Raw genomic sequence first — 13,699 nt, forward strand, 5'->3', positions numbered from 1 at the left:
TTTATTATATATTATATATTATTATAATATCCCACAATTGTCAGTATTTACAGTGCCATACTTTTTTTTTACTGAATTAATCCATTAACTACACCATTAAAAATTGGCTAATGGCCAATAAAGCAGATTATTATAGTGCACATCAGCTGGTTTCCCCTCTTGCTCACGACTCATTCATTACTTTGTGTACGATATGAGGCACCTAATAGCTTATACTTGCATTTTATATATATTAAGCAAATAAAGTCTGTAAATGGGATAGGAATATTTGTACATTTCTGATTTCAGTACTGACACCCCTTTTGATAAGTACATTAGAAATTAAACCATAAATATCTTGGTATAATTATGATATTACTGTGAATGGAAACCAAGGATTGAAAGCAAGGAAATTCTTAGATCAGATCCCAGAGTAATTGTGCAATACAGTAAGTGCTGATTCTATGAACAAGATACTATTTTGCATTAATTATTGGTAAAATCACAACTTCAGCATTTACAGTAGCCTAATTGAAATGCAAGATTTGAAGTGTAAAATTAGTGATAGTGATGCTGTATGTTACTATCCTCATCACTAGTCTCATAGGAGTAGACACTTTCTTTTATATGAGATGTAATTGATTTTATATTATTTATAGAATGAATAAGCAACAGAGAGGATGGGTGCAGGTTGGAGTGAAGTGGGAGTGGAGGGTGTGCCCCTAGAACTTGTTTATCGAGTGCTTCGCCATGTTTCCCTTCGGGATTTGACAACACTCTCAGCGACGTGCAAATACCTACGTACCCTTATTGATGAATCTCCTCTTCTTTGGTCTCATGTACATACACAGGTAAGATCAGATAATTATTTTTTGTTTTTTATCAACATTTAATGTTCATGATGTAAATGTCGGTATATATCATGCATTCTCACTAACATGAAGTAAGTTTTTATTAATTGATATATAATCTGTTCTGTATTCATTTTCTTGTTACTTTTAGGAATTGTGGCCTAATGAGAAAACGTGGCACTGGTTTGAGAGAGCAGCTCAGTGTGGAAATGTTGGGGCAAGCATTAAGTTAGCAGTTGCATTACTCTATAATGAAGGAGGTAAGAAGTTAAGATTTCAGAACTGTAGAAACTGTATTTGAAGGATAGACAATGTTTATAAATTCACAGAAAGATATTCAAATGTATTCAGTTTTCTTTATATTATAATTTACAGATTTTTTTCTCCCCAAAGTTGTATGAGGCCCACATAGTGCCTGTTGAATTGTAGATAAGGCTCTTTGAATATTATCTGCATGTATGCTTACCCATAGAATTCAAAGTACCAGTGTTATGAAAAAGCCCCTCGGCAGTATATGGGAGAATTCTGGTTTTCATTAACATCTGGCTGCATTGAGTAGATTTGTCTATAAGAGGAAAATCTTCAGTATCTGCATTAAAGACTGGAGTGAATGTTTACATGTATATCAGCTTTCCATAAAACAGGTTCAGCAAAATGCTTGTTTATATTGGGGTACATACCTACCCAAGTTACGTAAAGCTTTATATAGCTAGAGAATCACATTAGAATTATGGTAGTTTTATGTGTTGCTTATCATCCACTAATATGATAGGTGGGGAGAGCATATAGTATAAAATGAAAACTTTTGTTTCTAACTAATGAAGAAAGAAAGGAAACACAAGAAAGGCAAGAAGCTCATAAAATAAAAGAAAGTAATGAACCAGTCTTATGTATAAAATATCGAAAAGTGGCTAATTCATCATAAGCTATAGAGGATAAGCTATGGAGCAGATATTAGTGTGTACAGTGGCCTTTACCAGTTTAATATTTCTGAATATTTTCTTATTTTCTTTTCAGTGGTCTTGGATGCCAAACCTGTTGGTAATGGTGAACTTGCTGTTACTCTGTTTGAACGCCTGGAAACTGGAGGATCATTGTGGCCTCGTTCACAGCTATGGTTGCTTTACCGTCCTCCATGGGGTGCACAGCCACTTTGCTGCAAGCGTTATGTACATACAAGAATTTCTCACATTGCACAGGTATGTTAAGCAAAAGGAGAGCTGTAGTTATAGAAATATGATGAAACCAAATGTCTGTTTGGTTGTTTGTCAGGGAGATGAAGAAATTGTTATCGTTGTGAAAGGATGTTGCCAGGTTTACAATGAGCTTAAATATGAATGCATTTTTTCATAAAGAACTTTCTGAAATATATTTATTTCCTTATCAAGTAATTGTAGGCACATGTGATCTAAAGGAATACTGCATGCAAAACTATTGAAAATTATTTAAAATATAAAGAAATAGTATGACACACAAATTATGCATATGATTTCAAAGGGTTATGACTATGATGAATTGATGTTGGTATTTGTTAAATTATATTATTTTACTTGATTTCTGGACCACCATTTTCAGAATTGATGCATGTGGTATGGAGTCTTATGCCATTTTTTGTCTTGTGTCTCAAGTTGCATGATTTTGCCTTTACTACTATTAGAAACACTTAATGCACACAGATGACTGGTGCTTCCTGGGCAAACCGGGTTTTGAGTCGTATCGCAGAAGTAACAGGAGAAAATGAAAATCTTCATGACCCAACTGCCATCAACTGGATCAAAGTTGCTGCCATGGGTAATGATATGCATGCCAGGCTTCTGCAGTGGCGCTCACGGTACGAAAGAAGACACCTGGAGGGATCTTTAGACCCAGGAACAGAACTTCAGGCCAGTCGAGAGCTGAGGGAGTTGTGCTTAACGGGCTACTATCCAACAGCTCTAACTCTTGCCCAGTTTCTTGCATCATCAAGGTATGTTGTGCTGTCAGCTGATTTTCTGGAGAGGACTGACAGTCAGAATTTAATGTTTTATCCATATTTTTTAAATTTTTCCATTTAATTTTTAAATTTGATTTATTGTATGGATAGTATTATACTAAGTTGAAGATACTGTATATGTATTAAGACGTAAAATTATTTCAATATTTATATAATACAGGATTACAGTCAGATTTCATGCTTTGCCTTTGTTATGAAATCATGGCCTTTATTTTGATATCTTTCTAAAAAATAGATAATGAAAAAAATTATTTTTGGATCTTGAACATTTTTACAATAACAAAGTAAACAGCGATACTTTTGATTATTGAATCAAAAAGAAACATTAGTGTAAGAAACTAAGACACAATTATTCCCTTATCCTTAGACTTTCGAGCAACCAGTGCCTACCAGAAATCAGAGAATTTTTTCAAAATAGCCCACCATCCCGAACGTGGTGTGCTCTTAATTACCAGCAACATGTCACGCCACACATGCATCACGTGCTGGTAGACTGGTTGTGCGAGGTTACCAATATGAAACTACATGCGTCAAAAGTGATTCATGCTGCAACACAGGTATTTTCTTTTTATAGTGTTACTAGAGTTCGTTAGATTTTAATATTTTTGTTCCTAACGATTGCAGGTTGAAATTTGTGGCTTTCTTTTGTTGGCATTAGAATGCTTTAATCAAAGAACATTCATGTGAAAGAGCTAATCAAAGGTTAATAGTCTTTTTAATTCATATTATTTTATTTTTCATATATTTGTAATTATTTTCACACATATGGCTCCATAAATGCTCAGTCACCAATAAGCCAATTAGTAAGCTTACATGTCCTTAGCTGATTACCCCTTCCTTTTAGTTTTCAAAAAAAAAAAAAAAAATCCTAATGCTGTTGGTATTGACTTTGTTATTATTGTTGGCATTATGATTATTATAATGTTATGAACAGTACTAATAGCAATAAAAGATAAGAAAGAATCTCCTAAAAACAAAAAGAAAAGGGTTGGCAGGTGAAGTAGGTATGACTAGTGATTGACTCCTTGGTGATCAGGTACTTGTGGAACCATGTATGTGTAAAGATAATCAATAAACCTAAAGCTCAAGTGGATTTAGCATTTAGTATCACCATCCTGTGATATTGATAATGTTCTTCCTTTCTTTGTGTAGATAGTGGAAGCATACCTGAATGTAGAACAAGTCAAGTGCCACCAACTACAACTTGTGGGAATTACTGCTGTACTTCTGGCAACAAGGTATGATATAAAAATCTGTTGGAATTTTTTTATGGCGTGTAATTAAATTCAGTCTTTTGTCTCTCGGTAGGCAAGGGAGCCTCATACTTGAATTGTTTTGATTAATTTATTAGTTTGCTCTTTAGTATTTGGGTGGATATATGTTAATTTTTCCCCCCTTTCAAACCAGGTTCATACCAGGAGCATCAATTCTTACAATCAGGGAAGCATCGTGGGTGACAGACAATACTTACTCCTACAATCATGTTGTAAGAACTGTTGGACATATAATGGCAGCTCTGAAGGCAAATCTTGCTTTTCCAACAAGTAAGCAAATGATTTAGGTGGTTCTTACTCTATACTTTGATAAATTACTGATAATTTTTAGAAGTAAACCTATATTCAAAAAGGCTATTTTTTATATTGTTAATGAGGGAATTTACAATGAATGTGCAATTCCTCAAAAGTCCTTACTCATTTGTTATCTCTCTTTCAGTTCTAGACTTTGCCACTGTGTTGTTAGAAAGTGTGCGAGCACCAGAAGTTACTCAAGAATGGACAAGGTTCCTCTGTGACTTAGCAACCACGTGTGCTTTTCCCCCAAGAACCACTCTTGCACAAGTAAATATATCACTTGTAGCTGTTTATTGATATATGGGCAATAGACAATATTTTTATTTATTTAAGGGGGCTGTCGACACTTAAATGTCTTGTGTGGTTTAAAGGGACAAGAGGCATTCCAATTTGGGGTCTACTGTGCTTGCAGAATAAAGGTTATTTTACATATATATATTTTTTTTTGCGTCAAATAAGTTGCCATTGTTTTTAATGTATTTAGATGGTGCCCTAAATATGGTAGCAATGTGGGGATTGCCTCCTGATTGCCCTTTTACAGTCCCAATTGGTAACTAAAAGAATTGACAAAAGGCTAAGAGGGAAGGTGCCTCTTTCAAATGATGTACCTCTCTGATGACCCCCCAGCAGTGAAATTATAAAAATAAAATTGTCCTTTGAGGAGTAATCCTTTAAATATAGTACTAGTAGTGGAAATAGTTTGCTGATTTTGTGAGTATGATAATCATGAATTTTGGGTAACAATTAATATGCATACATGCCTGAAAACTATGCTTTTTAATAGTATTACCCAGAAGCAACAAAATAACATAGGAACATTAGGCAACATATGGGCTATTTTCAATTCTAATTTCATAGGGCCCTGAATATATCTTAAGGCTATTTACAGCCAAATTTTTTTTTTAATTGTTCCTTATTAAGTTCACTATACGAGATGAAGCAACACACCATGAAATGACCTCATGACATTATGATATCATCCTTCTTATTACACAAAATGTTGGGAACAAAAGTGTAGATTAATCTTGAAAATTTGAAGTTGTCACTTAGTAGTTTTGGTTTTAGTTGTAAGTGTTTCCAGCCCCCTTAGTTGAAACTTGTATTATGAAAATGTCTCTGGACTTCATCTACTTCTAATTAAATATTTTCACTTATCAAATTTTGTTTTGCTAGATTGCAAGTTCATGTGTGATGCTAGGATATATATTGTCTAGATTACCATGGCCAAACTTGCCTGCTGTATCTGGTTTCACTCAACACCAGTTGCTTCAACCAGCATTAATTATCTACAGTAAAAGGTATGATCATCATTTAGTTTTTTATGTGTGACTAACTAGTGTGTAATATTTTTTTGTAGAAATGTATAAATATTTGCAAGATATTTTTAGCAGTATTATGCTCTCTTTTCAGCTTTGATTTTAAATGTCGAAGGCAAGGGATCATAGACCGCTACAGCATGCCTGCCTTTAGCACTATGCAAGTTGGGCGGAAGCCAGTGCCACTCCTTGAGGACCTTCTAGCTTCACTGGGTCTTTCAGAGGCTGACTACCTTCATATGGTGGTTATGCCATCAAGTCTTGGAGGTAATTATTTCTTCAGTTTGATCCAGTATAAGGTTAAGAATTGTTGAAGATTGATCAGTTTTTCTCTATGCTTATGTTTTAATATGCATGATTATTTTCCATTTTCTTCTAGATGAAGCAGGCTTCTCTGCCATGGAGACTGATGGTCTTGCCATAGGGGCAAGGTGTAGTGGTGTTGTTTACAGAACTCAGCAATTAGAACGTGAAGAGCAAATCAATCGTGTGGATTACCAAGAAAAGCAACTACAAAAGCAGTCTGAGCCCAGTTCAAGTGACGGTATGAACAGTAGTATTTGTGACAGAAACAGCAGGACTGTTGAAGCTAGAGCAGGTGGGGCCCAGGCAATCAGTGACATAAAACCAAGTGCTCATGAGAGGCCAGATGATTCCAGGATGGACTTTAGTGATAGTGAAATGGCTCAGGAATCACCAGATTTTGAACCATCAAACCCTAAAGATGTGCCGTGCATGAGGGTAGAGAGCCGTAATGGTGCAGCTGGAGAGAGTTTAACAAGGAGACATTATCAGTTGTCTGAGGGTGGCACAGAAGGTGTTTGTGCATTAAATCAGGAACAGGCTAGTTGCAATCTAAGGAATCCAGGAGGCATACAAGAAGTCAATCTTATGCCAAGTGAAGACATGCTTGAAACACTAAGTGAGACTACCAGTAGTGAGGAAAGTTCTGATTTGCTGTCTCAGACTTGTGAGGATGGTGAGACCAACTATACTAGAGTAAGTCTGAAAAGAAAATTAGAAAATGCATCAGCAACAGAGAGGCCAGAAAAATGCCTAATATTAGATGTGGATAATTTACAGTTAGACTAAATATATTTCAGGCATTAAAAGAGTTGGAGTAATTTGTTACCAGGTGAGGATATTTTCCAGAAATATGCGTCTTCCAGACTGTGTATACAAGTTAACTCATTAATTTATTGTAAGGATTGTTTTGTGCATAGTGTACATTTTTTGTTTATTTCTACTTTTTGTAAGTAATTGTAAGTGATATTGTATAAGAGGATGTGTGTATCCTTTCAAATATTTTTTAATTCCAAGTTATTTTAATTCCATTTTGGGCATTACGGTCGTATATTATTTTGACTTATTCTTTTGAAAAAACATTTTCTCATTAAAAAGGGAAAATTTTCATATGATCACAGTCAAATATCAATTATTTAGATATTTTTTGAGGACCAGCATAACTGTGGAGTTATTGTAAGTTGTGTGAGGGTGTGTCACTTTGTATGGTCCCTTTGATTGTATCAAGTTTAGAGTATTTAGTGTTATGCTAACTTGCACATTATTATGGTGTAATTAATCATTTAAAGTCCAGATTTTAAGTGATACACAGTGATTTCAAGGCACAGAGAAGACATCATGGAAATTCTCGGGGAATGGCTCGGAAGGTTCCTTTGAATGTCAAGAATGTGTTGAATGAGATGGCAATCACCCCCCTCCCTCATTATATGCTGTAGACATATGTTTGTTTACTTTATTTGCAGGAAGTAGATATGCAAAACATTTATCTTAACATTACCAATGATTAAGGGGCAGTTTTAGCAGATTTTTCAAAGACGGATTACTCTTTCCATATATAGAATGTGCAATTCCTTTCTGTGCAGTCACATTTCTGCAACTCATGATTTTATGTGATACAGTACCAAAGGCTTCTGGATATGCAGTGCTCTTCTCAGGTAAAACACAATATAGCTACAACCCTGACCTATGAGCATTTTAATTTTCCCTACAACCTCATTCAGTAACTTTCACATTTTATAATTTTACAGAGAAAAAAAGAAAAAAATGACCTCATAGTAAGACATTGCAAAGCATATTATTGACCCTGAAGGTTATTATGAATTTTGTCATAAATATAAGTTGTCTTTGTTTCGCTTTAGCTCTGAATACAGGTAAGCAACTAGCCATGACAGATGTACACTAATTACATTTTATTTCCTTATTTTCTTGTGGCATACAGAAAAAAGAACAGTATTTGCAGTATTTTTTGATATCCAACAGAAGTCCTTTGATACCAGGTAAAAAAAAAAAAAAAAAAAAGGCGTAATGTAATCATTTTTTAAATAAACATGTTTATACCAGTACAGGTATTTACAGCAGTGGAACCCGGTAAGCCCTACTGTAGTCAGTTCATGAAGTATTAAGCAGGTCATGCCAGTTGTTGTGTACAAAAATACCTTTAAACTTGTTCTGTTTGTTGTCTCGCAAAAATTAGTTTCCAGGATTTTGATCTGCACTGTACTTCTGCCAATAGTGTGATTACTCATAGTGGGATAAAATAAAACTATTTAGTAATTCACATTTCAACATAGTGATAGAACTCAAATCTTTGTCCAGGCTGGATATTCCAGCAATCTTTATTTTATGTAACTGACCTCAGTTTTCTTGAGGATCCATGAAAAACTACAGTTCTTCATATAAAACACATTTTTACCATCATGTTACTTCTGAAACACGTGTGATATGCATCTAAATGGAAATTTTTCTAATACATGTGTGGCATTAGGATATTAATTCAATGCAATCAAGGATATTATGACAGTTTGGAAGTAGGTGATGATATATATTGTGATTAGGAAAATTATGTTGTGCAGTTTTAAGTGCTTGTGTATTGTCTGTTTGAGTGGAGGTGGGAAATGATTCATATGATTATGATCCAAGGATTAGTGCATAAACAATATGCATTTATAGAAAGGTGAGAAAATGAGAAACTGGTATATTTTCTGCCTTTTTTCACAGTATTTGAAAATTTCTACTTAACAAGTACTTAAATGAGTTAGCAACAGGTATATAAATATATATATATGTATAGATATAAATATAGATGAATTTAAAATGGTGATGTGTTCAAGTAAAATAGAAGTGGGAAACAAATATTTCTGATGAAGAAATTGCAATACTTGGTTATATTCATAGTAGCCATCAACACATATATTTTGAAAATCAGATAAAACTACATGCACCATATCAGAATGCTAGATTTGTATGTATAAGATTAGGGAACTTTAGTTTGTAAAGCAATCTCAGTTAACACTTACAAAAGAGCTTACCTTCTCTTGCTTATTTTGGTATAATATTTGTCAATGTAGTACACTTTATGCCACTTACATAAACTACTAAGGTACTGGTAGTAATATAAAACTGCATTGCCAAGCATACTGAACTGTAGTTTCTACCTCATTACGGAGGCAATTTTATATTTCACTAGAATGATTTACCATGTGCTAAATGACATTGATAATGAGGTTTGTAAGTTAATTATACACTAGAACATTTCTATGTGTAAAACCACTGTGATAAACATTAAGAATAAAGAAATGAAAAATATTTTCTCCAGTCAGTCATCCTCATTAGTGTTTTGAATGAGTTGGTTAGTTTATTTATTTTTTGTCACATTGTGTAAGCGAAATGATCTCACAATATACTTTTCTTATTGTAATTACTGCTGATTAGTAAGTATTTTCACATAATCATGTCCATGGTGTTTCACCTTTTTTAAGCAAACAAAATTGTTTATTCCATAAATTTTAAGGTAAAGTGCTTAAACATTTGTGTTCTCAGTACACCCCACAGGTGGACGTCACTTCTTCTAGTGTGCTTAGTCTCATGCTCCACAATATACATTTCACATTGATGCTGGTAAGTCTGATGATTAAGAATAATCTTCTAAGTTTGCTTAACTTGGAAGCTGCCAGGGATGGCATATATGGACAAGCCATGGTGAGTTTGATTTATTAATTGATTTTTACAGACAATTTCACAAGTACTATGTAACCAGTGAGCGAACTACGAGTACAACCTGTCTCACCTGTTTACCCTTTTCCTTGATTTTTAAAAATATTTACTGGTATCTTGTATTGCTGTTAGTAATGTAACACTAAAGTAATTATAATGACCATAATAAAAATTAACAGCATATATATTAATAGCATTAGTAAAAAGCATTTTCCCGCAGACTCAAGGAAAGGTGAAATCAGGCAAGGTCACAAGGTCTACTGACTCCTTTGTGGCTAAGTATTTGCAAAGCCTTCTATGTGCTAAGACATTTCACAAAACAATACTGTAATGAATACAATTTCCTGGCAAATTTGATAAACAAGTCTTGTAATATAGCTGTTTAAAGTATTTCACTCTGCGTACCATCGTAACAATTATGTTATCACATAACTGTGGATTCATTATTGTGTCTACACATACCAAGGTGGCCTGGAGTCTATTTATGAACTCAACATTTTGTGTAAGCATATGGCTGTAAATACATTAGTCCATTAGCAGTTTTGGTGTTAGTCTTTTGTTGTACATAACAAAAGAAAGGATAAAAATGCGTGAGTACAGGGCCTTTTGTCAAATTTCATCAGTTTTCATAGTTAAAAATTAGCATGAATTTGTGAAACTTCAAAATTACATTTATTTCTATTTCTTTTCACATATTGGCTTTTAACTTTTTTCAGACCACAGTTCAAAATTTTAGTTCTATTCCAACATGTTTTTATTATTTATCAAAGTGGTTCATGAAATTAAAGAAAACTGGTTGATAAAACTTATTGGCAAGAGCAGAAATATCTGCACAACTTTTCTTTCATTCATATATTCTCTTTTAAGTTACTCCTAGATTAGGTACTTGAGTCGTTATTGACATTTATATTATTTAATCAGAATAATTTAACTATCATGAAGGTATTTCAAACTTTTCATTTAATGATGTTAGTGATAAATAGTGCTATACTATTTTTTTGTTATATATAAACTGTACTAGTGATATCACCCTTGTAGATACCCTGCCCTCACGTACACAAATTGAATGAAGCTTAAAAACCTTTTCTTCCACTAATAACAAATAAAAATATGTAATTGGAACTTATAATACACTTAGCTATTTACTTATCGAATAATGGCAACTTGTAGTCACTTTTTTTCTTATAATAGTATCAAATACTAGAAGTATAGAAAGACATGCTTAAGTACACCACTTGATATTTTTTTGTTTTTTTTATATATATTTTTAAAAAGAAAGCTGCAGCCCCATGGTTAATGCAAAATCAAGAAAACACTGTCAGTTCTAAATTGGCTCTCTTGAGACATAACCAGGTGTCATGTACCTTGCATCAGGCTCTCCCCACAGCATAGTGTCTGGTTCTTACCATTCTATATTTGATAAGTCATAACATTAGCCTACTAGTATGATCACATCCTATAAAAAATAATATTTGCACTATTACCTTTCTGTATAGCTTAATTTAATGTTTTGACTTATTTACTTAGCTACCATTTATGTAAGAAGAAAAAAAAACAGAAGGAAAGGGAAGTAATCAAAGTGGCCACATAATCGGAGTCCTGTAAGAAACAGTATAGTACTGCCATTCATTGGACACACGGTCTTGCCAATTCTGCCTTATATTCCATCACAAGGCCCTGTTGTTTAAAGATGTGATTCCAAGCACGGGATAGAATCCGGGTTTTGCCTCTATAAACCAAACCAGTAATTTCAGGGTTTGAAGACATGTACCTTTGCTCCCTCTACCAATACCAAAATATTTGTACTCCTAAGAAGAGACCTCGTGTAATACTTGACCCTTTGGTTCCTTGCATGACTTAAGAATAACACAAATATAGTGTTATTCTGCCCTTCAGCTCTTTAATCACCTCCCTAACCTTTGTTACTTGATAGTTCCTTGCTGATGGATTATTTGAGCACCAGAAACATGACATTATATACATTTGCTCACATAATACATAGAATTTATGATTATTTTATTTTTATTACTAAAAACTTATGTATATATGCTAGTTTTTTTATTTATTTACTTATTGAAAAATTTCTGTGTGCACAACTAAGGTCATTAGCATATTCAAAAAAAGCCCATAGGGTGGGGCTTGGTGGCAAAGCCCCTGGGTAAGAAGTTTTTTGGTTCACAAGACAATGTTTGTAGATTTCCAGAATGGTCAGTGATCAAAACTAACAGTTGTGCCAGACATCAAAGGTCATGCAGTATTATGACAAAGTATTGTGGCAAAAAGGGTAAAAATGAGCTACTGATTAGGATAAGTGGACAGAAGAAGGAATGACTGGTTAATGGTTAAAAACAAAAATAACTGAGCTCGACATCTAAGGTTATGTAGCACTATAGTATTTAAAATGGTAAGGACCCCCCATCCCTACCCGTTCTAATACTATACCTTGAGTAAGTGATTAGTAGGTATATGTCAACAGTATAGACTAATATTGGAAAGGGTAAAGGAGGTTTTGAGTGAATGGGTAAGGTAGGATTAAGCAAGGGAGATCAGATCAAGTGAAGTGTATGTGCACATCTGAGGAAGGAGAACAGGTTGTCAAAGCAGAGTGTGGGATTCCATACGGATATCCGACAGGTGGGAGGTCAGTGAAGGGAGGATTGGTGTGGAAAAGTAGAGGTACGGGCTGCAGTAAAGCATGGACAGGACAACAGAATGTGCAAAACTGAAAGAGGAACATTACATAGGGAACATAGGGGTGTATCAGAATGTGCCATCAGATGCGAGTGTGGCCAATAAGTAAGCAGGTGAGAGCCATCTCCAGCGTCTGTTCTGATGAAATGGAGCCAATTAGGATGAAATTAATAGTTTTACAGTATGTAATTTTTTAATGCAAAGACTTGACCAGAGATTGCCAGGTTTAAAGTGGGGGTATTATTATATACTGAAAATGTTCTGCTGCATAAACATCTATGGTCATTAGCGGCATCTTCAAAACATATTGATAGAATGAAGCTTGGGAGCAAAGCCCCCAGGTAAGAATCAGGATAAGTGGACAGAACTAGGGGTTGGTGTGGTGTGGACATAGTGGCAGAGTGTGCTAGAGTATCTGCCTGTTCACTGATGGGGATTCCAACACGTCTGGGCACCCAGGAAATCTGACCAATTTGTGGCGCATAGATTGGTAGAACAACCAGTCCTGAATCTTACAGACATGGGGATTGGTTGAGTGTATAGACTTTGAGATAATGAATTATGAAGTCGGTAAAAATCGTGAAAGAGGAAGGGAGCGAGTATATCCATTTTAAGGCAATAAGGAGTGGCCGAATGGTTAGAGTGTCGGACTCAAGACTGTCACGACGGTAATCTGAGTTCGAGGGTTCAAGTCTCCGGCCGGCGCGTTGTTTCCCTTGGGCAAGGAACTTCACCTCCATTGCCTGCCTAGCCACTGGGTGGCCAAGCCAGCCCAAGTCAGTGCCGGGTAGATAGAGATGGTGACTCGAGGGAAAAAAAAAAAAACACCGGGTGGAAGGCAATGGCAAACCACCGCTCTAATTTGCCAAGAAAAATCATGGAAGCCAATCATGATCGCCAAGGCCGCGGTGGCCGAATGGTTAGAGCATCGGACTCAAGACTGTCACGACGGCAATCTGAGTTCGAAGGTTCGAGTCACCGGCCGGTGCGTTGTTCCCTAGGGCAAGGAACTTCACCTCGATTGCCTACCTAGCCACTGGGTGGCCAAGCCAGCCCAAGTCAGTGCTAGTCCGAAGCCCGGATAAAATCGAGAGAATGATTACCTAAAAAAAAAAAAAAAAAAAGGTAACACCGCCACTGTAGTAAGGACACTGGATTCAGGACAAAGTGCAAGTTGGGAAGATTACTGAGAAACCAACACAGGAGGTGGATTTGGAGCCATCAGTGTAAATGTAAATACTGGAGGAATGAGGAAGGGATGCACAAGAGTAGGAAGAGGAA

The 13,699-nt window shown here is 35.2% G+C and overlaps 1 protein-coding gene across 1 annotated transcript; it reads left to right on the top strand.

Annotated features, from left to right (window-relative positions):
- Positions 1-638: 638 nt before the first annotated feature.
- On the top strand, positions 639-9,319 carry LOC119580814 (cyclin-F-like). The gene is made up of 11 exons (XM_037928940.1): positions 639-830; positions 982-1,090; positions 1,848-2,029; positions 2,507-2,796; positions 3,191-3,380; positions 3,976-4,061; positions 4,231-4,367; positions 4,537-4,661; positions 5,568-5,692; positions 5,805-5,977; positions 6,090-9,319. The coding sequence occupies exons 1-11, from the start codon at positions 660-662 to the stop codon at positions 6,800-6,802; spliced, it is 2,301 nt and encodes a 766-aa protein (XP_037784868.1). The 5' UTR covers positions 639-659; the 3' UTR covers positions 6,803-9,319.
- The last annotated feature ends 4,380 nt before the right edge of the window (positions 9,320-13,699 follow it).

The sequence above is a fragment of the Penaeus monodon genome, chromosome 14 (genome assembly GCF_015228065.2).
Source record: "Penaeus monodon isolate SGIC_2016 chromosome 14, NSTDA_Pmon_1, whole genome shotgun sequence".
Classification (NCBI taxonomy): Eukaryota; Metazoa; Arthropoda; class Malacostraca; order Decapoda; family Penaeidae; genus Penaeus; species Penaeus monodon.

What these genes read in the sequence shown, in the direction of transcription:
- LOC119580814 (XM_037928940.1), top strand. Translation starts at nt 660, where the DNA reads ATGGGTGCAGGTTGGAGTGAAGTGGGAGTGGAGGGTGTGCCCCTAGAA. An exon ending in ATTACTCTATAATGAAGGAG is followed by an intron (nt 1,091 to 1,847) that starts GTAAGAAGTTAA and finishes TTTTCTTTTCAG; the next exon opens with TGGTCTTGGATGCCAAACCT. An exon ending in AAATCTTGCTTTTCCAACAA is followed by an intron (nt 4,368 to 4,536) that starts GTAAGCAAATGA and finishes TCTCTCTTTCAG; the next exon opens with TTCTAGACTTTGCCACTGTG.